General features: G+C 37.3%; 2 protein-coding genes across 3 annotated transcripts; one reads left to right on the forward strand and one right to left on the reverse strand.

Moving 5' to 3' along the window:
- Window positions 1–1,035: 1,035 nt before the first annotated feature.
- IL18 (interleukin 18) lies at window positions 1,036–18,834 on the reverse strand. 2 transcript variants are annotated; one of them, XM_010595467.3, is made up of 6 exons: window positions 18,631–18,834; window positions 12,531–12,617; window positions 11,566–11,577; window positions 7,540–7,677; window positions 6,287–6,423; window positions 1,036–1,451 (listed from the first exon to the last, which is right to left on the reverse strand). In XM_010595467.3, the coding sequence occupies exons 2-6, from the start codon at window positions 12,613–12,615 to the stop codon at window positions 1,212–1,214; spliced, it is 612 nt and encodes a 203-aa protein (XP_010593769.1). In that variant the 5' UTR covers window positions 12,616–12,617; window positions 18,631–18,834; the 3' UTR covers window positions 1,036–1,211. The 2 variants fall into 2 exon arrangements, with proteins under 2 accessions (XP_010593769.1, XP_010593770.1); XM_010595468.3 differs by lacking the exon at window positions 11,566–11,577 and having other exon boundaries at window positions 1,037–1,451.
- Window positions 18,835–22,155: 3,321 nt separating this feature from the next.
- TEX12 (testis expressed 12) lies at window positions 22,156–27,161 on the forward strand. Its single transcript, XM_010595469.3, has 4 exons — window positions 22,156–23,767; window positions 24,759–24,870; window positions 24,956–25,007; window positions 25,746–27,161. Exons 1-4 carry the CDS (start codon window positions 23,705–23,707, stop codon window positions 25,888–25,890), a joined length of 372 nt encoding a protein of 123 aa, XP_010593771.1. The 5' UTR covers window positions 22,156–23,704; the 3' UTR covers window positions 25,891–27,161.
- The last annotated feature ends 411 nt before the right edge of the window (window positions 27,162–27,572 follow it).

Genomic DNA, 27,572 nt, shown 5'->3' on the forward strand with positions numbered 1-27,572 from the left:
TTTCGTTCCGTTGTACATACTGTCGCTATGAGTCGGAATCGACTTGGCGGCACCTAACAACAACAGCAACATTGAAATGATCATTGTTTTTACCCTATATTTTATTAAATACAATATGCTATTACTATACCATATAACCTTAATTGATCTTAGGATATTAAACCAATTTTGCATTCCAGGGATAAATGCCACTGGCCATAGTGTATAATCCTTTTGCTATGTTGCTGAATTCAGAGTCAGAATGACTTTTAAAGATACCCTGGCTTTGGAAGAAGTGCAGAACTTTGTCAAGTGAAATAATCTTCTCATAAAATCTTCATGGTTTTAGTAACATTCTTTAAAAATTAGAAAATTCAATTATCAGCATCTTTCATCTTTAGGACCCATAGCCCAAAAGATTGAAAACAATTCTATTGAGTATAATATAAGCACCAATTAACAATGTAGACTGTGTGTTCAAACTATGCAATTTTTAAACGATGTTATATGAATATTTTACTCACTTGGATTAAAACAAAAACAAAACCCGTCGCCACTGAGTCGATTCCGACTCATAGTGACCCTATAGGACAGAGTAGAACTGCTCCATAGGGTTTTCAAGGAGAGGCTGGTGGATTCAAACTGTCAACCTTTTGGTTAGCAGCCAAATGCTTAACCACTGCGCCCCAGGGCTCCTCACTTGGTTACGCCGAAAAAAAAAAAAAAAAAAAACCCTTGCCATCGAGTCAATTTTGACTCATAGCAACCCTACAGGACAGAGTGGAACTGCTCCACAGGGGTTCCAAGGAGTGCCTGGTGGATTTGAACTGCAGACCTTTTGTTTATCAGCTGTAGCTCTTAACCATTACACCACCAGGGTTTCCTCACTTGGATAAAAAAACTAAAAAGGGGGGGTCAATTCAATTTCGTTAAAGCAGTTCTTCTGTTTAAAACCATTATTCAGCACTGGAATTACAGGCTCAGAAATTTCTTAAAAACTTTCTTGAAACACACAAACTAAGTAAGTTCAGACTATGAAAAAAATTTTAATTTATTTTTATTGTTGCAGAACATACACAAATTCAGTAATTTTTATATGTGAAATTCAGTGACATTGATTACATTTTTTGAGTTGTGCAACAATTCTCATACTCCTTTTCTGGTTGTACCTCTCCCATTAACAGCTGCTGTTGTCAGTTTTATCTCATGTAGATAGACCTTTAAAGCGCAAACTATGAACTTTTAACACCAAGTTCTTGGAGGTCTATGGTGAACATTACAGAGTTATCTCCAATTTGGTTCTTCTCTTTCAAAATGAGTTTGTAAAGGTCTGCATCTCTTTCAGAAGCGAGAAAGTATCCTGGGTACGATGAAGATTCAAATTGTGTTTTCTCATCATGTCCTTCAACACCTTTCATAAAGAATATGATGTCACTTTGTGTATCATTGATATCTTCAGGAGGACTCATTTCCTATGAAGAAACAAGAAATTACTTAATTTTTTAAAGACATGTAACATTTGAATACAAACAGTTTATTCTGAAGTACCATACTGCTCAGAATTAAGAAAGGTTTTCTTCTCCAGAGTTAGGGGAAAAAAAAAAAGCTGAATAAAGGACTACTTACTTCTCCTTCTTAATTCCTAATCTTCTATTCTCCCTGCCCACTCTGGCTCTTCCCACATGAGAGACACATTCAGGTTCAGGTCCTTGGTTTTGCCACAATTTATCCATCAGAGTGCTCCTTGGAAACTCTATGAGGCAGTTCTACTCTGTCCTATAGAGTCGCTATGAGTCAGAATCGACTCTGCAGCAGTGGGTTTGCACCAGATAGCTTCTTTGTCTCCTGTCTCATCAAATGGAGTCCACATCTGTCCAAGATGAAGTAGAGTTTTGGCAAGGACCACAACTTCCTTGTCAATTTCTGTCTTCTCTAACTATTCATAGCTAAAGACATTGATGTCCTCCACCAACAGGCCCAAGCTGGCTGTAGTTTCTGAGTCAACCGTGAGAGAGGCAGAAATACCAGGAATCTCAGCTCCTTCTTTTATTGGGGCCTGGATCTGAAACTTTTTGTAAATAGACCCAGTATTGTTCTAAGGCTAGGTCCTGGGTTCCTGTCTAGCTGTAATGGCTCAATCAGAAGCCCTTGACTCTGTCTCTCTGCCAAGCATTTTAGTTCCATGTTGCTGTTGTTATGTGTCCTAGAATCGATTCCAATACATGTGACCCTATATGACAGAGCAGAACTGCCCCATAGGGTTTCCTAGTCTGTAATCTTTACGGGAACAGATCACCAGTTCTTTTCTCCTGAGGAGCCACTGGTCAGTTCGAACCATCGACCTTTTGGTTAGCAGCTGATTGCTTAACCACTGTGCCACCAGGGCTCCTCATCAGCTCCATAATAGTCTTGAATTACTACTGTCCAGGACGTAACCTACTTGGCCAGGCTCTCCCCTGGAAGGTCAAATTCTAATCTTTATGTATCTTTCAGCCACAGAATAGATCACTTGAAACTATAATCCTGTTGATCATCTGTCAGTACTGCCCACACTTTTCCTATTATTGCATCATGTCTACTTTTCAGGATGGACTAGAAAATGTAGGAACCACTCAAGGTTCTTCCATGTTAATCCTGGAACTGGCAAATATTTTGAACTTAATTTTGACTCTATATGGTAGCAAAGATTCCCAAGATTTTATGGACTGACAGAGACCCCTAGACCCAAGATAGCATTCCAGAATCCTTCCAAGATGCCTGAAAGAATCTGGGGGATGCTTCTGAACTTCTCAATCAATTATAAAATTTATAGTCGTAACTCTTTTTTTATACTGTTTTTTTCCTTTATTTTGTTGTTGCTGTTGAGAATATACACAGCAAAACATATACCAACTCAACAGTTTTTCCATGCACAATTTACTGACATTGGTTACATTCTTTGAGTTGTGCAACAATTCTCACTCTCCTTTTCTAAGATGTTCCTCCCCCATTAACATAAACTCACTGCCCCTTAAGGTTCTCATCCAATTTTCGAGTTGCTGTTATCAATTTGATCCCATATGGATAGTTCTTAAGATAGCATAATGCTCAAGGAAGACTTTTCTTACTATTTAAGATAAACTACTGTTAGGTTTTAAGACGACTTTGGGAATATTTTTGTTTCAAGGTTCAAAGATTTTCTCAGGGCAATGGTTTCAGAGGTTCATCCACCCTCCATGGCTCCAGAAAGTCTAGTGTCCATGAAAATTTTAAATTCTATTCTGCATTTTTCCCCTTTTGATCAGGATTCTTTTAAGGAATCTTTGATTAAAATGTTTAGTAATGGTAGCTGGGTACCATCCAGTACTTCTGGTCTCATGGCAAAGGAGGTAGTTGTTCATGGAGGCAATTAGCCACACATTCCATATCCTCCTCCTGTTCCTGACTCTCCTTCTTCCTCTGTTGTTCCAGGTGAATACAGACCAACTGTTGTGTCTTGGATGGCTGCTTGCGGGCTTTTACGACCCCAGGCACTACACAACCAACGAGGAGGTAGAACAGAAGCACTAAACACATTATTAGGCCAATTAACTGGGATGTCCCATGAAACCATGACCCTAAACCTCCAAATCAAGGAATCAAATTAGATGAGGTGTTTTGATTGTACATAAACAGACTCAGTAGCTACTCTTTTTTTAAAAAAAAATTGTTGTAGATATATCTATCCCACAACTTTTGGCAATTTAAGTTTTTACAGGTGTATAACTTATCGACAGCAATTACAAAAATTGGCTGTGCAACCCTACCCTTAATCAATGCAATTTTTCCATTACTGTTAACCCCCCTTTTCTCCTGCCTTCTCACCCCAGGTACCCACTAATAAACCTTGGTCTCTATACATTTGCTTTTTCTTGTCTTTCACAGGAGCCCTGGCGGTGCAGTACTTAAGAGCTCAGGCTGCTAACCAAAAGACTGGCAGTTTGAATCCACCAGCCACTCATAAATCTAGATCTTTGCCCTTTAGCAACAAGTGTGGGTCCTGAATTGATGGTAGTATAAATTAGTTCCTCCATTGGAGCCTAGTTCTGCAGCTCTCTAAAGTATACCAGACCTAAGGAAGAGCCCTAAGCTGAGGAAGCCAATTTGGGACTAATCAGAAGTCTAATGTGTAAGTGAAAAATAAACCTTTGCTAAAACTCCAAAAGCTCAAGAAGTACTACAGAGGGAGATGAACCTTGGTTCAGACCTAATATGGAAAGTCATAGTTGAAGGTGAGGATTGGTGTAGATAGGATAAATGATCTAACCATAGTTAGATATCAAGTTTCAAAATAGAGGCAAGGAAATCCTGTAGTAGTAGCTTTGCTTGGTTCTGGGATAGGCCACTCAGAGTCACTACAGGGAAAATGCACAACAAATGTATATGGAAACAATCATGGTGACCTTGCAGAAACCATCAACTTGGAAAGGCCTATCTGGTGCTCCAAGAGTCTAAGGGGTTCTTTAGATCAGGAGGAGTTGAATCTGAACCTGAACCTGGGGAAAGCTAAGCTCAGTTTTACCATCTGTTCTTTTAGTCCTCTCCTAAGTGCATTAGCAAGTCTGAGAGAACCGTGACCAAGTCTAGATGTATACACAGAAAAACAGACACTGACAGTAACCTCTTAAAGCAAATCCCTTTCAGTGTTGTAAAGGTTCTTGCTCAAAGAAAAACAGATGTAGCCCTGAGCACTATGACTTTATAGTTACTAACCAACACTGAAAGGTAAACACAAAATGGTAGCCACTTGTGTCTTATTATCTAGAACCTAGTCTACATCTATAACCACTGCTAAGATCCTTATTAATGGGAAACAAGGGAATAAAGACCAAGAGCTAAACCGGTCCTAGTCTACTCCTTCTTCTCTCCTCTTTCTCTCCCTTCCTTCTTCCTTCCTCCAACTAATGTTTACTGAGTTCCTAACAGAAGCTGTGAAGACAATGAAACCTAAGTGTCAGAGCCCTTCACTTACACAGGCCTCTTCCAAGATCCCCTCTTTTCCTATTCCAACTAAACTGTCGAGTTTATGCCTTTGGTAATTTTATATTGTTTTTCTTTAAAAGGACTACCAAAATTGTATAAATCTCAGGCACCCAAAAACCTGGATTTTTCCCATTTCCTACTATGTGCCAAACATTATTTCCATTTTCCTAACACTCTCCCTAGTGTCTTCCAACAAGAATCCATTTGTAGGTCAGGCTTATCCCATTTTCCAAATCTGCCTTTGCAGCTGAATTAGTTTTTCTCCACCCCACATGGCTTGAGCATGGCCATCTCTTCCTTCCCTTCTGGTTCTATTGCTCAATAACATGCTTAACCCTTTCAACTCCAGTCCTCTAATGCCACTATAATAATTAAGTTAATTGCCTGTCAGGTCATAAGAGTGAGGACTCTATTGCCACCTGAAGGGGTGGTACTCTGGTTGAAAGGGATGACCAAGGGATTTGTCTGGAGGCTGTATCTGTTGTATACACACTGTTCTTACTTTGATTATATTTTAGAGTGGCTTTTTTTCCTCCTTCTCAATTTTCCCCTTGTCACCGGCACTAAGATCATCACTAACTTTCCTTCAATAGGGACTGGGTGATTGTGACAGTAGTTCTTTATTGGCACATCTCCACTCAGAAAAAGTCCTCATAATATGGGATTCTCCTTTGAAGTAGCTACCATTGTCAATTTGTGAGCATCCCCTGGCTGCTCTCATTGAGAGGGAAGTTCTCTGGGTCAGTCTATTGCTATAGTTAATGGTTGTTTATTCAATAATGGAGAAAAAAAAAAAGCAGTGGCCAGAAACCTGGCTTTGAGATGCATTACTTTTACAGCTGATCTTGTTAATTTTATTCACTTAGATTAACATTAAAAATAACATAAATCAACTAAAAGTTGAAGGATGTGGCTAAGACTTAGGCTAAGAAGCAGGAACAAACAATTAGGGTTTAAATATTATCATCATAATTTACAAACTGGATGATACTCAGAAGAAGAATTAGCTTCACTCTATGCACCAGGAATTAATCTGGGAAGTCACATGGTATTCATAAATAAATACGGTAATTCACATAGGTATTTTGTATTTTTACTTATCTCCAGATTGATTATTCAGAAGACCCAGGTTATGAAACTTTCTCCTTCCTCCCTGTGACAGACTCAGAAAAACCACGATGTTATTTTAATGGGTTATGGGGTTTGACAATTTTTAGCAATTTTCCATTTTAATGATTCTCTGCTTCTTGCTATTCCTGTTCTAGTCCATAAATAAGACTAAAAATGAATTGAGGCTCAGTCTTACCTTAAAGTTAGCAGTTTTGTTCTCACAGGAGAGAGTAAGAATTCTTTTGCTACACTTCACAGAGACGGTTACTGCCAGACGTCTAGGTTGGCTATCTTTATACATTGTTATGATAAATACAGTCTGGGCTGCGTTATCTGAAATCAACATTAATAAATGAGAACATTAAGTAGAAGAATTTTTGCAAATCAATATTTATGGAAATTAACCAAAGGATAGTCCTAACAGACCCATTACCAATCCTGCACTCTGAGATTCGACCAATCAGGAGAAGGAGACTGTATATAGCTGGCCAGACATTCTTTACAAGACATTCAAGTGTGTATTACAGCATATATGCAGCAACTTTTTCCGTCTTTTAAAGATATTCTGAATTTTCAAAAGATTGTGTTTAACTTTTTTGTGTGATAAAAACACATAACAAAACACCTGCCAATTGAATAATTTTTACATGTATAATTCTGTGTTATTGATTACATCCATCATACGGTACAACCATTACCACTATCCTTTTTAAAATTATTCCAGCACCATTAACACAAGCTCAGTGCCCTTTAGGCAATGACTCCCCCATTCACCCTCCCTTCCACTCCTGTAACCACTAATAAGCTTTGGTCTCTATACATTTGCCTATTTTCATATAAGTGGGGTCATACAATATTTGTCCTTTTGTGACATGATTTAACTTTTAAATGTTAATAAGAATATTAAAATTTTATTTATTAAGGTAAAAATTCAGTATTTCCCATGAATGCACATTCATTGTCTCACCTCTGCCTAAAACTCTGATATTGGGAATTCACATATTTTGGATGGCCAAGAAACTTAATTATTTTCTAAGGCACTTTGAAGTTCGGGTGGAAGACAGACTCATTTGAAATGTTTGTGTGTTTATTTTTAAATTCTGAAATTTGAAAATACTATTAGCATATTCAGCTACAACTAGTAGTAATTAAGGATCTAACTTTATAAGGATCTCTCACAGTTAATGCAATTCCAGTGAAGGGCATGGTGATCCAAATGTAACCTCAGAGTGGCCCGATCTCTAGCCATGTATTTATTGTATCCAATTTTTCACAGCAAATAAAAAGTATGGATGCCCTATAAAGTTTCTTGTAAGTGGAATTACTCCTACTCCTGAGACTTTTTCACCTAGGAATTGGGTCTAGTATAGAAAAATATAGGCAGCAAAATAGAAAAGGAAGAAGTAGCTAGTCATTTTTATGTTTACAAATATTAAAAAAAAAAAATACCGTTACAGTCAGAATCTGGCATATCCTCAAACACAGGTTTATTTTTCTGGTCAATGAAGAGAACTTGGTTGTTCAAATTTCGTATGATTGCGAATTTAGTTGGTTCAAGCTTGCCAAAGTGATCTGATTCCAGGCTTCCTACAATATTCATTAAATATCATTAGGAAAACTATGTTTTTTAATAACATCTACAAATAGGCGTACTATATACTTCGGTTTTCAGTAACCACTAATTACAATCTTCTGTTACAGAAGCATCTACGATGAAGTTGCCTGTTATTTTTTAACTACTTCCTTTTTCATGTTATCACTCAGAACTACTCTACTTCTGAAACCTCAAATCAAACATCCTATTTTCCGACCATAATCTTTTATCTTTTTCATTTCCTCATATTCTTACTCCAACTATACATATTCTTAGATGTCACCGAGTCCTCTGGTTGCCTCACTCTTGTATTTCCTCCCTATCTAACAATCTCTTCCTATCTTCCTTTCTGTCCCTATGCAGCCCAGATCCCATGGTTAATCATTTTATCTACCTGTCTGTCAATATCTTAAATCCGTAACTCACTTGTCTTTCTACTACAAAACTCCAAATCTGAGTGCTGCTGAGAAAAAGTACACAACTGTGCAAATTGGTTCCATTACAAATGCATCAATTGGGCCTTCAATACTTTTGTTTTTCAGTTCAGCACTTTCTTCCATAGCCCATACCTTCTTCACTCTCCTCAAGTCCTCTATACCATCATCTCTGCTTTCATTTTCAGCAAATGACCTGCTGCTACTTCAAGAGAAAATGTGGAAAAGATGCCCTCTTGGTATTTAAGGCTAACCCCATCTGTGTTCTTTCTATTGGGACCTTGGTTTACCAATCATTCCCTCTCTTCTATCAACCCAGCAATTCTACTTCCTGGGTCTTATTCTAAAGAAACAGTCAGACAAATATGTAAGTATTTATATATGAGAATCTTTATGGGAGGACTGTTAATAATAAAAACAAACTGGAAACAAATGTTCACCAATTGGGAACTGATTAAATACATTTTGATACGCTCTTACTGTGGAATACTATGCGCTACTAAAAAGTTACTATAATTGTAATTATTCATTGTCATGAAAAGATGCTCACATTTATCATTAACTAGAAAAAGCAACAGGTATAATCCCTTTTAATAAAAATATAAGTATTTATGTGTGTAATGTATATATATACCGAAAGAAATATAGAAATAGTACATCAAAATGACAGCAATGGTTATTTCCATGTTTTTTCTTCACATTATTTTTATCACCTTATTTATAATAAACAGATATTATTTTTATAATCAGAGAAACAACTCATTTTGAGATTTTAAAAACCCTCCATCAACCCTATCCCTCTGTAGCTACAGCCTTCTCGCCTTTTAATAGCCAAGCTACTGGCAAGAACTGTCTGTATCATTTCCTTACTTTCCATTCACTCTTCTCATTGCAATCTGCCTCTGCTTGCATTTCTCCATCAGCTGTTTGCACTGACATTACCAAACTCCTTGTTGCTAAAACTAAAAAAGATGCTTTCTGGACCTTGGTTTTCAGGACTGCAAAATTCAACAGAGTGCCCATTACCTCCATCATAAAACACTTATCTGGGATTCTATGACACAACACTGTCTTGGTTTTTCTTCTTCCTCTTTGGTTAGTCTGTTCTATCTTCTTTATTAGTTTCTCTTTCCTTTGCATCCTTTAAGTGTAGGTATTTCTCAAAGTTTAGTCCTTGACTTGTATTTTCTCACTCTATGCATTATCCCCGGGTTATCTTTTTATTCTTATAGCTTCAGATGCCATAAGCCTCCTGCTATCTGTATCTCCAGCCCAATCTTCGTCCTGAGCTCATATCCGCATGTCCAGTAAAAACCAGTTGCCATCGAGTCGATTCCAACTCATTGTGACCCTATAGGGCAGAGTAGAACTGTTCCATAGAGTTTCCAAGGAGCACCTCTTGGATTTGAACTGCCGACCTTTTTGTTAGCAGCCGTAGCACTTCACCACTCCACCAACAGGATTTCCGTATGTCTAACAGTCTACTGGAATCTCTACTGGGACGTACCACAGACATATCAAGATCTAAAACGAAAATTCATCATCTATCTCCCTTTTTTCCCTGCATACCAAACCTTTCTTCCTCCTGTGTTTCCTATACCACTGAATGGTATAAATTGCCTGAGTGAAAAACTTAAGCATTATCCTTCCTTCCTTCCTTCCCATCCCCTTCTGTATTCAACCCCAAACCACGTCCTGTTGATTCTTCCAAATATGTCTAAAATCCATTCATAATTCTTCATCCCCACTGTACCCACCTTAATTTACACCACTGCCATTTCCTATAGGGACTCCAATAATTGGCTCTTAAGTGGTATTCTGCCCTCTCCTTTTTTTGCCTTCCCCATCAATTCTTTATACTGAAGCCAGAAAGATATTTTTAAAAATAAAAATACGATCATGTTATTTCTGAATTTTAATGAGCACACGTTCATCTAGAATAAAACTTATATATTCCAAACTCCCTGCAGTTAGGCGTGGCCATGTGACTAAATTCTAGTTAGTGGTATATGATTGGAATTGATGTGTACAACCTCCAGGTAAAGACTTTAAAAGTAATGAACTTGTCTTTCCCTTATCCGTACCTCTTTCTCACTAACTGGAATATGGACCTAGGAAGCGGGGTGATGATTCTTAACTATGGGAATTTGTTCAGCTACCTACGGGTTGATGGAGTAACAAGATGGGAGAAGCCTGAGATCCCAAAATTATCAATCTGCATATCAGCCACACTAGTCCTGAACTGCCTACTTTGACTTTTATTTGAGAGAAAAAGTCTATTTTTCTAATATTTTAGGTCTCTTTGTTATAGCAAATGACTCTGCATCTTAGCTATGGTTCTCCCTTACTCCCAAAATGAGGCCCAAATTCCACAGCTTGGAATAAAACCTTCTTGATCTGTACTCTCTTTATCACTCTAGCTTCTCTCCTAATTCCCCTACACCCAGTCTGCACTCAGCCATTCTGAATTACTCTAAATTTTTCATGCATGCCATGCTTTCGTTCATATCTTGGCCTTTGTATGTGGTCTTCTCTTTGCCAAGGACACCTCCTCTTAGCTCTTCAAGTCTCTCTTTAGATTACATCTCCTTCAAAGTATTTTCCCAGAACCTGCTGGAATGAGTTAGATGCCCCTTCTATATGATCCCATGTGCCTGGGATATGGATACCAATAATTATTGAATTAAATCAATGGAAAACAGTTTAATCTTTAAGAAACATGAAGGACTAGTATTGAAAAAAAAAAAAAAAGTTGCTGTTTTTTATTTCCAGTCCAGTAAGGATCACCTTAAGAATGATGAAACTGCTACTTTTAAGGAAAACAGTATTAGAAACTAATGATCTTTAATAATCTGGGGGTCTGCTAGAGGATCATAGGTTACATGTGAGTATGATCTTCCTTGAATGCCAGGACCAGCTGCTAGAAGGCTTCATTAAGAAGATTTAATGACTCAACCTCATAGTTCTCCTTGGCCCACCCTTCCCCATCTCCTTTACTTCCAGAATTCTCTGGCCCCTGGGAACCTCCCAGACTTCTGTCCAAAGCACTTCTGAGAGAGAGGGTTGAAGAAGAAAGATGTTCTTGATTTTGGATAATAATTCTAATGCTTCGGTCCCCTTTTCCTATGCCCTCCAGAGAATCCATGGCTCCCTCCTAAGTTTAGGACCTACGTAACAGATAAGGTTTATTTCGTAGCTTCTAAGAGCTTCAGCATTTCCTAAGATGTAGAGGAGCACATTTTGTTAATGGTTTTTAAAAATCACTTATGGTTTCCTTCATTCCAAGGCTGTTGAGTCCACATTCCCTTGAGGGAAGATTAGCTTCCCAATAGACCTGTACCACGTGGGCAGTTTCTCCCATCTGAGAATGGTGATATGTATGTGTCTGTGGAACTCTGGTCAAACAGCTACTTATTTTGCAAAGAGAAAAGTAAATTTATACTTTACCATCGTTTTCAGCTGAGGGGAAAAAAAAGAGAAACAAAATATATTAAATTCTGTATTTCTACTTAGAATCTCTCCTTACCCTACCTTTTTTACCACTCTTTACCACCACTTCCCATTTTTAACCCCTATCTTACCTGTGATGACCTTCATTAGCCTCCATCAGATATATAATCAGTCCAAAGGTCCCATAGAAAGAAGTTCATTAGATTTAGTGTAGTGTAAGGGAAGTTGGATAAAAAACTTTAAATCCAGCTTATAAATTTAAATTTGTAGGTAAAGTGGTCGGCTCTATTTGTACATTTATTGCTTCAATGAAAAGTCACCTGAGGACTTTCTATGAAGCATTCAAACGAAGCCAAACTTTCAATGGAAGAACTGCCCATGGAAGATTAATCATAAGAATCTATTTTAATTTGTCAAATATCTTTGCATAAGATGATATATCTCACTCACAGAACTCTAGATTTAAAATATCTCTTATACAATTTGCCACTTTGCTTTTGGAAACAGTATTCTGACTGTACCCAGTTTTGTAGGATTTTCGTGATATGCACCTGCTACCATTAATTGAAGTGCCAGGATATGTGCTGGAACAAGGTACTGGGACCTCAGACATGTTATATTCTAACCCATTTAAAAAAAAACCTCATTGTTGTCGAGTCGATTCCGACTCATAGCGACCCTATAGGACAGAGTAGAACTGCCCCACAGAGTTTCCAAGGAGCGTCTGGTGGATTTGAACAGCCGACCTTTGGTTAGCAGCTGAAGCTCTTAACTGCTATGCCACCAGGGTTTCCATGTTATATTCTAGAGGCCCAATATTTTTTTTCCAGAGAAGAATGTCATTAATATTACAATGGAGGTTAGTGACAAAAAAGAGTTGCTTAATAGTTTACCTCACAACATTTTTTCTAGTTGAAGTAATTTCTCTGAAATCTGTATTTGGCTTCTGGCTTTAGACTTACGTATAAAGTAGAGTGTATTGCCAATGAATTTCATTTCTACGAAGTTGATGCAACTGTCTTCTACTAGTTCAGCAGCCATCTTCATTCCTAAAGAAAGCAAAGAGCCATCTGTTAAGAGGTAACCATCGCTCCTTTGTCACTCTGTACCACCTCCAAACTCAGAAGTCAGAGGTAACCATCGCTCCTTCGTCACTCTGTACCACCTCCAAACTCAGAAGTCAGAGGTAACCATCGCTCCTTCGTCACTCAGTACCACCTCCAAACTCAGAAGTCAGAGGTAACCATCGCTCCTTTGTCACTCTGTACCACCTCCAAACTCAGAAGTCAGAGGTAACCATCGCTCCTTTGTCACTCTGTACCACCTCCAAACTCAGAAGTCAGAGGTAACCATCGCTCCTTTGTCACTCTGTACTACCTCCAAACTCAGAAGTCAGAGGTAACCATCGCTCCTTCGTCACTCTGTAGTACCTCCAAACTCAGAAGTCAGAGGTAACCATCGTTCCTTCGTCACTCTGTACCACCTCCAAACTCAGAAGTCAGTGTAGCATCAGTATGCCAACGACACACTAGGCATTTAATAAATGCTGGAAGTCTTCAGCTTATGAACATCATGTTCTTCCAAACCTTCCCTTGCAAATCATCCAATATTTAGATATGGAAAGCATTTTCTCATTGAAACACAGGATAGCTTACTATCAAACTCAACTACTGTTTTAGTATTCTTTTTTTAAAAAAATTTTTTATTGTGCTTTAAGTGAAAGTTTACAATTCAAGTCAGTTTCTCATACAAAAACTTATACACACATTGTTATGTGACCCTAGCTGCTCTCCCTACAATGTGATAGCACACTCCTTCTCTCCACCCTGTATTTCCCATGTCCATTCAACCAGCTGCTGTCCCCCTCTGCCTTCTCATTTCAGCTCCAGACAAGAGCTGCCCACATAGTCTCATGCGTCTACTTGAGCTAAGAACCACGCACCTCACCAGTATAATTTTATGTCTTATAGTCCAGTCTAATCTTTGTCTGAAGAGTTGGCTTGGAGAAAGGTTTTAGTTTTGGGCTAACACAGTGTCTGGGAGCCATGACCTTTGGGGTCCCTCCAGTCAGACCATCAAGTCTGGTCTTTTTACTAGAATTTGAGGTCTGCATCCCACTTTTGTCCTGCTCCATCAGTGATTCTCTGTTGTGTGTTTTAGTTTTTTTTGGTGGGGGATATAATTATTAATCTAAAATATAGCTGTAGCTGAGGATTCCATAAACACACCTAATCCTGCCCTTTAACCTGGAACTGATTCCATCCCTGTCTTACAACCAATGGGCTCCCATGGGTGAGAGGCTGAAGTTTTGTGACTTCATTGTCAAAGTGCTACAGGTGATGTGATGATAAAAATGGTGTTTCTGCCTGGGGTAGGGCCAAGATGGGAGGAGGCAGAAGGGCTCTGGTATCTGATGGTCCTCCTTCTCTCTTAGGAGCAGCAGCTTTTGTTCTGGAATTTGGATTATACTATATATTTTTTTACACAAGTAATGCATGAATACATTCTTGCTGTTAAAAAAAAATACAAGACTTGAAAGAGTTGAAAGTTCCTCTTCTTGCTCTTCCTCTCTGCCGCACTTCATCCCACACCAGTATGGTGTGCGCCCTTGTAGACATTTGCCTATATGCAATGGTTCTAAACTTAGGAAGTTTGTGAACTTATATGGGAAAAAATTACACATTTATTTTCACCAACTTTTAACTGACATTCAGCATTCCTTTCATTAGGAGTGTAGGAAACAAACCACAGTTTTATTAGCAGTAACTGTGGCTCTGTCACTAACAGAAATACATATTTTTCTTTTGTGTTACAGTTATTGCAGATATCTTGAAATATGGCTTAAGTTTATTACTACTTTGAAATTACAGAAGCTATTTGTTCAACCAGTAGATCTTTGTTACTTAACGTGTTAATAAAGAGGCACATACTATACCACAATTTTGTTTTTGAAAAGAATTGATAACTCTAATTGGTTTTCTATGTAATCCAAAGTATTTAATTTTACGATTTTTTTTTTTAAAGACATTATTCCGAGAAGGCGTCTACAGACTTCACAGACTGCCCAAGGCGATCCATGCCTTCTCAATAAGAAGACCTCCTACAGAGTTCAGCAGTGCCTTGGGCTCCTGAGGGCAGTTATAGTCAGGCTCCAAGGAGGGTGGCTGGATCACGGTGGTCATCAGTATCTATGGGGGTATTTATAAGTCTGGCTCATAAGCAGAGAACTTATTCGAATTTTTTTCTAGCATAGTCTGAGGCCAAATATATTTGATATATATATATATATATATATATATATATATATGACAGAAGAGGCAGGAAAGTAAAACTCAGCTGAAAACTTAATCCAAATTAAGTGAATCCAAAATATTTGGAAAAATTACTTGTTAGTTTGTGGCTCTGATGTTAGAGGGGCTGGAGAAAATGAGAAAGATTTGGGGGAAAGCAAAGAAAAAAATTCCAAAGACCTCTTTCTCCCATACTTTACAAACCTTGAAGTTTGGTCTAGAGGAGTAATTGTTCAGAATATAGCGTGAAAAAGGAGCCCTGGTGGTGTGACCGTTACGGGTTAAGTGTTTGGCTGCTAACTGAGAGGGAGGTAGTTACTGGGGGATATGTAACTTAACAAATTTCTATTTCTACCTCCAGATCCATAGTTCCTATTATAAGATATTCTGAATTACTTTTCAAAACTTGTCCATATTACCTGTCCAAAACAGAAACCTGGGTGTCCTTCTTGATGCCCTTGTCTTACTTTTCCCCTGTCTGATAAATATTGTAGATTTTAACTCAGAAGTGTCTCTAGAATTTGGTATCTTTCCATCTCCATCAGCACTGTCTTAAATCAAGCCCATATCACTTTTGGCATCTTTTATTTTAATACTTCTCTACTTGGCTTTCTTGCTTTTAGACTCTCCCCCACTCCATACTGTTGCCAGAGTATACCCTCTGCCAGCCTAGAATTTTTCCATTCATTCATTCGTTTATTTTGCCTGCCCAAATTCTCCTTCATCTTTTAAGTTCCAGCTCAAACATCTCCTCTAGTAACACTTCCCTGACCCTCCAATCCTAGCTAATCATTCTCCCCTTATTGCCACCTAGCCCTCTGTTTATGCTTCTGAAATGCTCTTACTACGCTGAAGTGAGATTACTTTGATTATAAATAGGTCTGCCCAGCTTCACTCAGAGTTTCTTTAAGGAAAGGGTTTGAATTCTCAACACTTGGAGAGAGCTTATTACATAGTAGGAACTCAATAAGTGTTAAATGAATAAACACTTGCTATGATGAAACTTGTCACCATGACAATAGTGTGTAGAAGGATTAGTCAATTTTCTTTTTTTTGGTCTTAAAACTTTGACTCCATGCGAAAGCCAATGAAAAAGAGAAAAAATACAAAGAGGGCCTGAAAACAGATTTTTAAAAATAGAATAATTTCTCTAATGTTCTTCCCTCTTTTTTTCCTAATATTTTCTTTTTTATTTCATGTGTTTATTTCATTTGTTTTCTTTTCCACAGCTCTGTTAGGTCCTGAACACATCTATGATTACCAAGTGTTGTGTTCTCTCCCAACTTCCTTCTTCCTCCCAATTTTTCTCTTTTCCTTTCTCATGCATATTCATTTGCTTTCTTCACTCTAATCTATGAAACTTATAGTTCCATTTGGATGAAAATGCTTTGGATATTTCCTCTAAGATGCTCAGACTATTAACTTATAAAGAGTATACCACCTCAGAAAGAACTTCCCAGGTTTATGCAGCATCAACTGCATCTTTGAAACAGCAATAACAAAATGTTTTAGTTATATGGTCCTTTAGAAACTAGACAGAAGCTAGTGAATAATAGAATATCATTACTGAAATTAGGCCACATGAACTGCAATCCTGTCTGGGCAAGTCACTTAATTCTGTGGGTCTCGGTTTCCTCATTTGTACGAGGAAGTTGGATGAATCAATCCTTAAGATCTTTTCCAATTTTGGTATTCTGTGATTCTAGATTCTGGTTAAGGTTGCAAGGAAAGAACCATTTATTTGTGGCAAATAAATAACTATTTCAAGTTCTATTAAACCTTCCTAATTCCACTTTCTCATAATTCCAAGACAGCACATATTTATTGGGTATTTATTATATAATCAAAAGAGTCCCTGGGTGTCGCTAACGCTGGACTACTAGCTGGAAGGTTGACGGTTTAAACCCACCTAGAGGCACCTCGGAAGACATGCCTGGCAATCTGCTTGAAAACCCTATGGAGCAGTTCTACTCTGCACAAATAGGCTCACCATGAGTCAGAATCAATTTGATGGCAACTAACAACAGTTACATTGCCAGAATTGTTCAGTCACTAGGGTTTAAAAACATACTATTAAATTAGAAGCGAAAATGCCTTGAGGTTGAAAAGCAACTATAGTTAATGTTTATTCTTAAATAATTCTGTGGAATGCTGTAGGTATGGGATGAAATGAGGAAGCATACAAAAAGTCCGGTGGCTAGTAATTTTTACAGCATCAAGATCAAAACGTAATTTTTCAGGTCTATAAATAATTTTATCCTTGAAAACCTTGCCATCTTATGAATGTGTGGGTAGGGGGTAGGGGTAGGAATGAAAGAAGACTGAAAAAATTAAATAAATAACTAATGATAAAGGTATATTTAATCAACTGTTAAATACAGACTCAAGTGCTATAATACTTTTGAGAAGCAAAAAAAAAAAAAAAACCCAAACCCAAACAAAATGGAACTGATATCATTGGAATGGTCTTGCGTAGGAAAGAGAATTGAATTTAACCTTAAAGGAAGCTTTGGATTTGAATAGATGGAGAGAGGCACGCTTAAGATTTGATAGATACACAATTGATGTGATAGTCAAAACAGTGTTGCTGTGTGGGGCAGACAGAACAGTCTTTTTTTTACCGCAACTAATAACAAGAGTATCCTAATTTTTGTTATTCGTACTTCAAAATAGGGATAATTCTTTGACTCTGTCTTTATTTTAAAATAAAATCCTCCTGGAGAAGGCTAAAAGAGTCCTGGTGGCGCAGTGGTTAAAGTGCTAAGCTGCTAACCGAAAGGCCAGCGGTTGGAACTCACCACAGCTCTATGGAAGAAAGATGCTGGCAGTCAGCATCCCTAAAGATTTCCAGCCTTGGAAACTCTGTGGGGGTAGTTCTACTCTGTCCCACAGGGTTACTATGAGTTGGAATAGATGCGATGGCAACAGCTTTGGGTGGATTTGGAGAGGGCTATAATGTCCAATTGTAGCCCAGCTCAAGGTGGAGATGCAGATTCCATCAAGGGTATTAGCACTGAGCAAGCATTTTGTTTGCTTGTTTTTAATAGTCGATTCAGAGTTGATACTCCCTTTAAGAGACTCTTATTTAATCATTCTAAAGCAGGAATTCTCTGGAGGTTCATGGAGTCAAAACTACTTTCAAATAAAATTCTAAGTTTTTTTAATTTTTTTCACTCTTACTGTCTCACAAGTGTACAATGGAGTTTAACAGAGGCTACATTATTATTATTATTATTTTTATATATGATATTGTAATAGACCAAATGCAGAAGCAGATAAGATTCCAGCTGCCTTCTGTTATGCCAGACATTAAAGAGATTTATAAAAATGAAAAATGACACTCTTCAAACTAGATTTTTGGAAAACCCCGTTATTTTTAATTAATAATTTTATGTTAACATACAATGTGTTTACTGTTATTTTTAAATGAAATAAGTTATTTTTTAAAAATTTCTGTTTTAATTTCTAGCAGTAAATTACAGTAAAACAGTAAATAACCTAGATAAACAAAAACTCTTGGGGGTCCTAGATAATTTTTAAGAGTGTAAAGGAGCCCTGAGATCAAAAAGTTTGAGAACCTCTTCTCTAAAATGATACTTTCCAGTATTTGATAAGAGAAAATTAGTTTCTATTCTGACTTTGCCTGTTACTCACATTCCTATAGTCAATCGTAGTGATGTCAGAAGATTTAATTTCCTCTCAATCACTTTTCTAGCTTATTTACCTCTAATTGCCATGCCTGGGTTTTCAAATACAGAGGAATATTTCTTACCTATGTCCAAGAGTTTCCTACGAGAGCGAGCGATCTAGAAAGTCGCTTTCGTTTTCCTGAGGCTATGTAGATCGTAGAAGGTGCCAGCCCCTTCAGCAGGCAAAGCAGGCAGCCAGAAGTACAGAAAGCCTGGAAACTAATTTCTTGCTGTTGCTCGTCCGGACTCACCAGCCGTCTGGCGAGGAAAGGGGGGACCAAGCGCTTGTGAGAGAACAAGAATGTGGAGGGAGGAGACTGCTACTGGCACGCCTTGGATCCGCCTTCAAATGTGGGTTTCTTTCCCGACTCATAGCAGAGCTGCCCCACAGTTTCCAAGGAGCGCCTGGTGGATTCGAACTGTTGACCTTTTGGTTAGCAGCCGTAGCATTTAACCATTACGCCACCATTGTTTCCCGTAGGGCAATAGAACTTGAAATAAAGTGTCAGAGAATACTGGTTATTTCTTTTAATGCAAACTCACTATTTTAATGAAATCATCTCTTCTGTAAACGTTCAGTTTCTAGACCCTCCGCAGCCCGTACCTCTTTCAGAGGATATCCAAGAACTTTAAAAAAGCATCTGCTTGGTCATTCCAAGCACCTGATTTTCACACATTAATATCTCTCTTTCTGCTTTTGGACTTTCTGATCACACACTCTTCGGCACAAAACTTCCCCGGATTGTGTTAATTCATATCTAACAGTGTGAAATAATCAATCCTATTGGAGTTAATTCTTACAATGTAATCAGAGCACCTAAAATAACTTTTAAAGAGCAGAGTGTAAATATCCCAACTTTGAAAATGATTAAAAGAAACAAAATTTTGTAGACATTTTTTCCTTGAATATATGCCAATAGTATTAACTTGCTAGCAAAAGAATTAACAAGGTGATTTTTTGTTGTTGCTTTTGGTTTTTTGGCCAGTTCAAAGACAGTATGAAAACAGAGAGGTTCTGGAGTTACAAAACAAATTGCTTCCATAAGCAGCTATTTCTTTTCGTTTGGTTCTGAGCAAGGTAAGACGGCTTTCATTTCATAAGGTGATAAAAACATCATGTCCGTAACAGTGATTACAAAGGAAGTCTGTAGAAGGATGGTCTGAGGAACTTGGTGTGGTGACTATCAGAAGAAAAAAAAAATATCTATGACATTTAAAGTGTATGATAAGAATACGTATGTGACTGAAAAAACAAGGTTTCATCCTTCAACTGTAGTGTCCAATAGGGCCAATTAACATGAAAACATGAGATGGGATCAAACAGCACCAAAAAAGCTCTAATTTTTAATAGCCCATTGCTAGTGATTTTTTTTTTTCCAGTTTTAAAGATGTAGAATGCACAATTTATCTATTTTTTAGTTTTGGGACAAACTTTTTCCAGTGCCTGTCTACTTAATAGGATTGTTTGAGAAGATTCAATGAGAACCTTTTGCATATTTTAAAGCACTAGACAACTATAACTACCTCCCCCCACAACTCAGGCTTACTTACTTTTCATCCATTTTTTTCTTTAACTTATACAGTGGAGATGAGCTAGTTAAAAAATAAAATAAATGTCCCTGATGTTCTCCTAATTTGATTAAAGCATTTATATATTAGGTGGAATCATTTTTTCCTGGAAATATTTTAAGAACCAGATGGATAACCACCTGTCTAGATATAAATGTAAAGGCTGGGTGAGGAATTAGATCAGTATTTCCCAGCCATTTGGATTTAATGGATTGTTAAAATAACAGCAACAATAATGATAATAATGAAGAAGAGATTATCACTGAGTAGGCAGCTTTATATTTCACCAATAAGGACATTCAAAAATTCAAAAATCTTTTTATTTTTGTTTCATGAAATGACACTTCAATACCACAAGAATTAGGAAAGACACAGTATCAAAATAAAGGACAGTCCTTTAAAGTGAATGCACTTAGCTTTATGGAAAACTTACTACTTTTTCCTTCATTTTACCACAGGTGGTGAAAATTTCAACACAGACTGACAGTGATTGATACTGTTACAAACTGTGCCATTAACTTCACCATAATCAAACAGCTTTACTATAGTTATCTAGGTCAGCGTAGTTTCTCAAAAAATAAACAAAATAAATGGACGACTTGAACATAAATTGATGCTCAAAAAACAAACATAAATTGACTCAAAGATGTAGAACCTATTCTAGGTTCTCAACATTTTTTTCTTTTAATATTTTAGATCTGTATTTCACAATTTTAGCAAATCAAGTTAAACTTAATATAATTGGCATTTTCACAGACAGCAAATATATGTATATATGCATACATATACACACAGTACTTCCAAGCCTTGATAACAACTAACATTTAAATACAAAAAAGGGAAGAAAACATTAATAATGTATACATGTTAATATAACTTGATAAGGTTTAAGATTGTGTACTTGAAATTTATGGAGGAGTGTTATTGACCTTTGTTTTATGAGATGATAATGCTCTTTCAATTTTTTTCTCCCATGACCAACTAGGTGTAAGTTTAAAATGCGTCTGCCTTTGAAATCGCAGGTCAAAGTCTCCACATTAATGCACCAAATGAGGCTGAACTACAAGTATGTGAGGCACGAGTGTTAGAGCATTTTTAAAAAGCTAATTAAGTTTACTAAATTAACTGATGCATCAAGAAAGGAATTTTCTAAATGAGTATGATTCTAAAAGTTTGGTTGCACCACAGAAAAGAAGAAAAAGAGGCTCTGGATTTAGGAGCCTTGTTTGTGCATCAGGGCAACTCAGGTTTAAACCCTTTTTTCAGGCAAATTATTTAAAACAGGATATAACTTTCAATGGAAAAGAGGGAATGGGTGTAGTATTTTAGCCCTGGTGGCACAGTGGTTAAGCGCTCGGCTGCTACCCCAAAGGTCTGCGGTTGGAACCGATCAGCCACTCCATCAGAGAAAAGACGTGGCAGTCTGCTTCCCTACAAATTACGAGCCTTGGAAACCCTGTGGGGCAGTTCTACTCTGTCCCTCAGAGTCGCTATGAGTTCGAATCGACTGGATGGCGGTGGGTTTGGTTTGGTTTTACTGAGATTCCAGGCAGCTGGGCACACCCAGGCCTTGCTGTGGCAGCTCTTCTTTCTTGAGAGGCCAGTTACAACTTTTTCCCTTCCCCACCAACCACATACGTTGAGAGGCGGGGAGAGATTTTTCACAGAGATTCCCGGGGAGGAAAGAAAAAACAGAAAAAGAAGTAAGGAGAAGAAGGCCGCTTTCCCGTACGATCGCGAAGGGCCGCAGGCCAGACCCGGGAGGGCTCGCGCGCCAGCCGGGGGTGGGGGGGCGCGGCCCCGTCACGTGGCTCGCGCGCTGACCGCCGGGAGCGCCGCGCGCTGAGCGCCGCCTGCGGATTCTTCACACTCGCGCGCGCGCCACCCTCGTTCCCGCGCTTTCGCTGACTGGGAAGGTCCCGACGCTGGGTGGAGTGGTTTTGGGGTGGGACTAGAGGGATGAACGCCGGTGAGAGTATGACTATGAGGCAGTGAGAGGGCGGATGCTTCCTCTCGGGGTCTATTGTGGGGGGCTAAGCACAAGTAGGGCAAAAAGGGGGTAGATTCTGGGCGGGGGGGGGCAGGAAGGAGAAAAAGTTAGGTGAAATGGCCTGAGGGGCCGCGGTGGCGTTGAGAAAAAGAAACGTGAAAGAAAAGAGTTGTGTAAGGCAAAGGGGGTAGTGCTTGGTTATGACTTGTCACCAACGCCTTAGATTGCATAGTTTGGGCTTGTTGCTGTGAATGATATTTGTCACAGAATGAGTACTAGACTCTTGACCAGGCCTGGATTCAGATAAACTGGGGACTTAAGTTATGACAGAGCCCTGGTGGCACAGTGGTTAAGATTTGTGCTGCTGACCAAAAAGGTCTGCTGTTCGAATCCACCAGCCGCTCCTTGGAAACCCTATGGGGCAATTCTACACTGTCCTATAGGGTTGCTATGAGTTGGAATTGACTCGACGACAACGGGTTTGGTTTTTTTTGGTTTAAGTTACGACAGAAAAATTAGTCTACTTTTACAGAAACAAAGAATTAGCTAGAAAGTTTTAATTTGACACATGTGCACATTCTATTAACGGGAAAGGGAAAGGAGAACAACCCTCATGTTGCCTTCTTTGAAACATTTTCCAGCTTTCCAAGGCAAAGTCAACCCTGCTGTACATGTGTAGTATATTAAAGTTATAAAGGTACTGACAGGAATGTAGAGGCACTATATGGGATTTACTAAACAAAAATCTTTATAGTTTGTTGTTGCTGTCTGTCTTAATAATCAAACAGATTGATTACGGTTATCCAGGTCAGCAAAGTTTTTCGAAGAACAAAGTAAATCGATGACTTGAATATAGACAGGGCTCCTCATCTCTAAGATGTAGAACACGTTTTATATTCTCAACAATTTTTCTTTAGACTTAATCTTTCAGACACCTAGGGAAAAAACCTTCAGAATTTATGGGAAAGTAACTTAAAATTTAATGCTATATGAAGGTAAAGTAGGACAGTGGAAATAATCTAGAAGAGTGAGGAGATCTTGGTTCTGGTGTGGCCCAGTTTCACTTGTTTGAACTTGGTCAACCATCCCTGTCCCTGTTTTTTCCTTTGTAAAAAAAGAGATTGAATTAGATGAACTCTAAGATCTACTCCAACATTAAGATTTTGTGAAGATAAAAGAATCCTAAATGAGCCAACCCCGAAACAAGGCAAAAGTGCTGAAGAAGCTAGTTTGGCTGAGTGCATAAAGAGGAGTAGCTGGAAATGATGGGACTGGTAGGTTGGCACCAGGTGATTTAAGACCTTGGCTGCCATGCTATGAAATTTGAACATATTCTGGAGGCAATGGCTATTCAAAGGAAGGATTTCGAGTTAAGGGAATGCAGGAATCAGAGTTTTGAAAAGATCACCCAAACAGCAGTTGGTAGGATGAATTAGAGAAGGGAGAAATCGAATAGTTTAGGTGGCAGATGAGAGCCTAAAGTAAAACAGTGGCAGTAGGAGTGGAAACAAAGGGAAAGTTTCAAGAGAGCTGTGTAGCATAGAGTTTGAAGCGAATTTTGGCATTGTTGTAAATTTTGCAGCTTATACCTCCAGAATATGATGGCAAGCCACCTTGTGAAACCTGATACTAGAAGTTGCAAGAGACCAAGAGAGTTGGAGGTAAAATGACCCTGGAGCCTTACTTAATCTTTTTATTCTATTTTATATACCTCTCAAAGTTCTTCCATTTAAGAAAGTTCTGTTGATAAATGCAATTTAATGTTGTCATAGGCCCAGAGCTAGATTTGTCCCATTAGTCTCTATGTTGACTCCAACAGCTCTTTTCTAAAGATAGGCCTCCAAGAACTATTGGGAAATTTCTTTGTGGTTGTCATAAAGAGACAAATTTTATGCTTTTACGATATATAGGACTTAAAATAGTTATTTTGCTATGATCAGATACCTAGGGCACAATAGTTACTGGTGTTTTTAAAGAAGGGAACTCACTGTACCCTCTCCCTCTTCACTACTATCCCCACCAACTGATTTGTTTGGCTTGGGTCATTATTTGCTCTCTTGAATATTATATTGTCTTGAAAATTTGCTAAGCATTGTCCAAGTGACAGCTTTGCTATTTTATATATTGCTATGGAAACATCAACTGGTTCAAAATACAGGAAGCTTTTTCATTGGGGCATTAAAACCGTATGAAAAGTCTAATTTAAAACCAAAATAAAATTTAGTAGGTTGAGCAAGGTGCTTCTTGGCTTAAAAGTTCCCTTGATAATAACATTTCAAAATGACTTATTAGGGCACAAAAGTATATAATTTCTGGCATGTTTGCTTTTTTTCTGAAAAATGTTTAATTGCTTTTTTAAAAAATAGAGTTTATATGTCCTCAAGGAGACTTGGTGGCACAGTGGTTAAAGTGGTTGGCTGCTAAGCAAAAGGTTTGCAGTTTGAACCCACCAGCTGCTCCGAGGGAGAAAGATGTGGCAGTCTGCTTCCGTAAAGATTTACAGCCTTGGAAACCCAGTGGGGCAGTTCTGCTGTGTCCTACTGAGTTGCTATGAGTTGGAATCAACTTGATGGCAGTGGGTTTGGTTTGGTTTGGGTATGTCCTCAAGATCTTATTGAGTATATACTTGTTTTCCTTGCTTTCTTCCATTAGCCTCAAATGCCAGATAGTCCACAGCTGTCCTCTCTTGGAAAATCAGATTCATCTTTCTCTGAAAGCTCTGGACTGTTTTATAAAGATGAAGCCCTGGAGAAAGATTTGAATGGTGATGTATAAAATGCTTATATTTCTCTGTAAAAGAACACCACATTGATTTTATAATGTAGAAGGTTTTTTTTTTTTTTTAACAGATATGAGCAAGGAAATTAATCTAATGCTGTCTACATATGCAAAGATCTTAAGGCAAGTACTTATAGTATATTTTCTTGAGTCCCTTCCTTAGAAGGTTTTTTTGGAAACTCCATAATAGGAAGTTTAGTTTAGTGGCTGAAAAACCTATTCAGTAATTATAATTTTGGAATTTTTTAATTCTACCTCAGTTTCTTGTAATAGATTAGTTAGTTATTTTCAGGCAATAAACCCAACTTTTCCACTAAATAGCCTTTGTTTTCCTATTGCCAGAAGTAATACCGGTCTGGATACATAATGATCTCTAATTAGATGACATTACATGTTAAATTTTATGTAAAAACTTCTTTGAGAAAAATACAGTTTGGCTGAAATTAATGATAATAGGGCAATATTAAAGACAAATATTTATTTTGCATATTTGTATTTATCTAGATATTTGAAGTTGGAATTTAAATATTTAATTGACCTGAGATCATTATGTTTTATAAGGCAGTTTTAGAAACCACTGGGCAGTCACTGTATTTGAGTAATAGTTTGTGTGGCTTTTAAAAGAATATAGTTTAATATTAGAGTTATAATGTATAGGACATGCTTTCTGCTGTGTGGGGAGATATATTAAGCAGTCAAGAATATTTGTGGGACCAACTTCACTTTTACTGAAGAGTGAATAAATTTTTGGTGCACAAAGCCATTTAAATTAAATTGGTAACATAGTAAAGAACATCACTTTGATGATGTGTTTAGACATTGTAACTTTTTAGTTTAATGTAAAACTTTTTTTCTCATTAGTGAGAGAGCAGCCGTAGATGCATCTTACATTGATGAGCTAGATGGACTCTTCAAAGAAGCCAATACTATTGAAAACTTCCTAATACAAAAGAGAGAGCTCCTGAGACAGAGGTTTATGGTGATTGCAAACACACTGCACAGATAAAGTTGTGTCTTTAAAACAAGCTGAGAATTTAAGCTATGTATCCCATTATTATTGTAATGAAAAAATAATATTTATGCTTTGAAATCTCTCTAGTTTTAAAAGAAAATGTATTCCTTAAACATAGAAGGGGACATTCCTTGAATTTCTTTTCTAGATTTAAAAGAATCTTTAAACCGAACATTAATATGAAGTATGTTGTTTTGTTTTGAGGGTGGAATATTTGAGACATTTTATAAAAACATACGTAGATTCTTTCATTTTTCTTAAAACTCCTACCCTTTCTTATAAAAGGGACTTAATGAGTTAATTTGATAATGCTTAACAGTATTGTACTTTTTCATTTATAGTATTTTTTAAAGTAGCAGATAGCTTTGGAGATTGTTTTAAAATGTTTTGTTCTTTTTTTAATGGTCGTATTATTTAAAAAAATTAAAACCTTAAAGATAATTTTTCTGTTTTTTCAATATGTAGTAAACTATAACTGTGTGCTATTGCTACTTAATATAATTTGATTATCTTCACTCTTAGTTATTATGTATGCCTGACAAAAATTTTGCATTTAAAATTATTTTCTTGTACTAAAAGAAATAAAATAAAAACCAGAAATTATTAACCAGAACCTTGTATGAGTTGACTTTTTTATGCATTAACCATATCAATGTGTGCAGTTAATTGATTATATTCAGAAGCCTTAGCAGAGTATGGTATGGAATGAAGGTTAGTGGTCCAGAAGTAGAAATTGGCTTAAACAACAAGACAACCTTGGCAAGTCACTTCAGTCCTATTATAATTCAGAAATTTAATTTGGATTACAGGATCTCTAATACCAATCTAGCTAAAAAAGTTCCCCCTTTCATGTTAGGTACTGCAACTATCTTATTGAAAACTTTCAATATGCTATATAAATACATGGAATAACTTTATTAATCAGATTATTGTTAAATCACAGCACCTATTTTTCAATCATATAGAAAATCCAATTTATATTATGTGTGTTTTGCCAATATAAACAATCACAAATTTGGACCCACTTGCAAATAGTACCACAGGGAATTTGGCATTCCTCAGGTAGAAAGCATGTTTACCTTGCTGCTGCCTGAAGTAAAATAAAATCTCATTTCATTAAAGTATTATTAAGGCATATATAAACTGTATAACAAATACCCATACAAAAAAAGGATGACAACAGTAAAATAAAATAATATTTACCAAAAAATTGGATATTAAGTAGAAAAGATTATTGTTGTAGAGATATACACTGATGGCACAGGATAGGCTGGAGGTCAAAAAAGTAACTATAAAAAATGAAAATTTTTAATACTAAATGAGTTAATGTTAGTGGATTTTGAGTCATTCATTTACCTTACAGAGTCCTTTAGTATTCTAAATACAAAATAACTACTGAGTCTACTCCATCATCAATAAGTAATGTTCTTGAGTTATTTTTTCCAAGCATGTATTATTAATGTGAAAGATAAGGCCAACAGATTGCAGTATGAGCTGTGGGAGTTGCTAGAATGCATTTTAGCCAAGGGAGTTAGAGAGGTTGATTTTGAATTGAATTTTTGAAAAGTAAAAAGGGAGGGTATTTCAGAGAAAAGTTTGTTCAAAGGCACAGAGGAACAAAAACTCATAGTATGTTAGAAAATCACTTTACTGGAATCAGAGTTCACAAAGGGGAA

This window comes from Loxodonta africana, chromosome 7 (assembly GCF_030014295.1).
Source record: "Loxodonta africana isolate mLoxAfr1 chromosome 7, mLoxAfr1.hap2, whole genome shotgun sequence".
Classification (NCBI taxonomy): Eukaryota; Metazoa; Chordata; class Mammalia; order Proboscidea; family Elephantidae; genus Loxodonta; species Loxodonta africana.

Coding starts and splice junctions, on each gene's coding strand:
- TEX12 (XM_010595469.3), top strand. CDS start 23,705: ATGATGGCAAGCCACCTTGTGAAACCTGATACTAGAAGTTGCAAGAGA. Junction 24,871..24,955: donor CCTGGAGAAAGATTTGAATG/GTGATGTATAAA, acceptor TTTTTTTAACAG/ATATGAGCAAGGAAATTAAT. Junction 25,008..25,745: donor ACATATGCAAAGATCTTAAG/GCAAGTACTTAT, acceptor TTTTCTCATTAG/TGAGAGAGCAGCCGTAGATG.
- IL18 (XM_010595467.3), bottom strand. CDS start 12,615: ATGAAGATGGCTGCTGAACTAGTAGAAGACAGTTGCATCAACTTCGTA. Junction 6,424..7,539: donor GCCAGATTCTGACTGTAACG/GTATTTTTTTTT, acceptor TGTTGATTTCAG/ATAACGCAGCCCAGACTGTA. Junction 1,452..6,286: donor ACAAAACTGCTAACTTTAAG/GTAAGACTGAGC, acceptor GTTTCTTCATAG/GAAATGAGTCCTCCTGAAGA.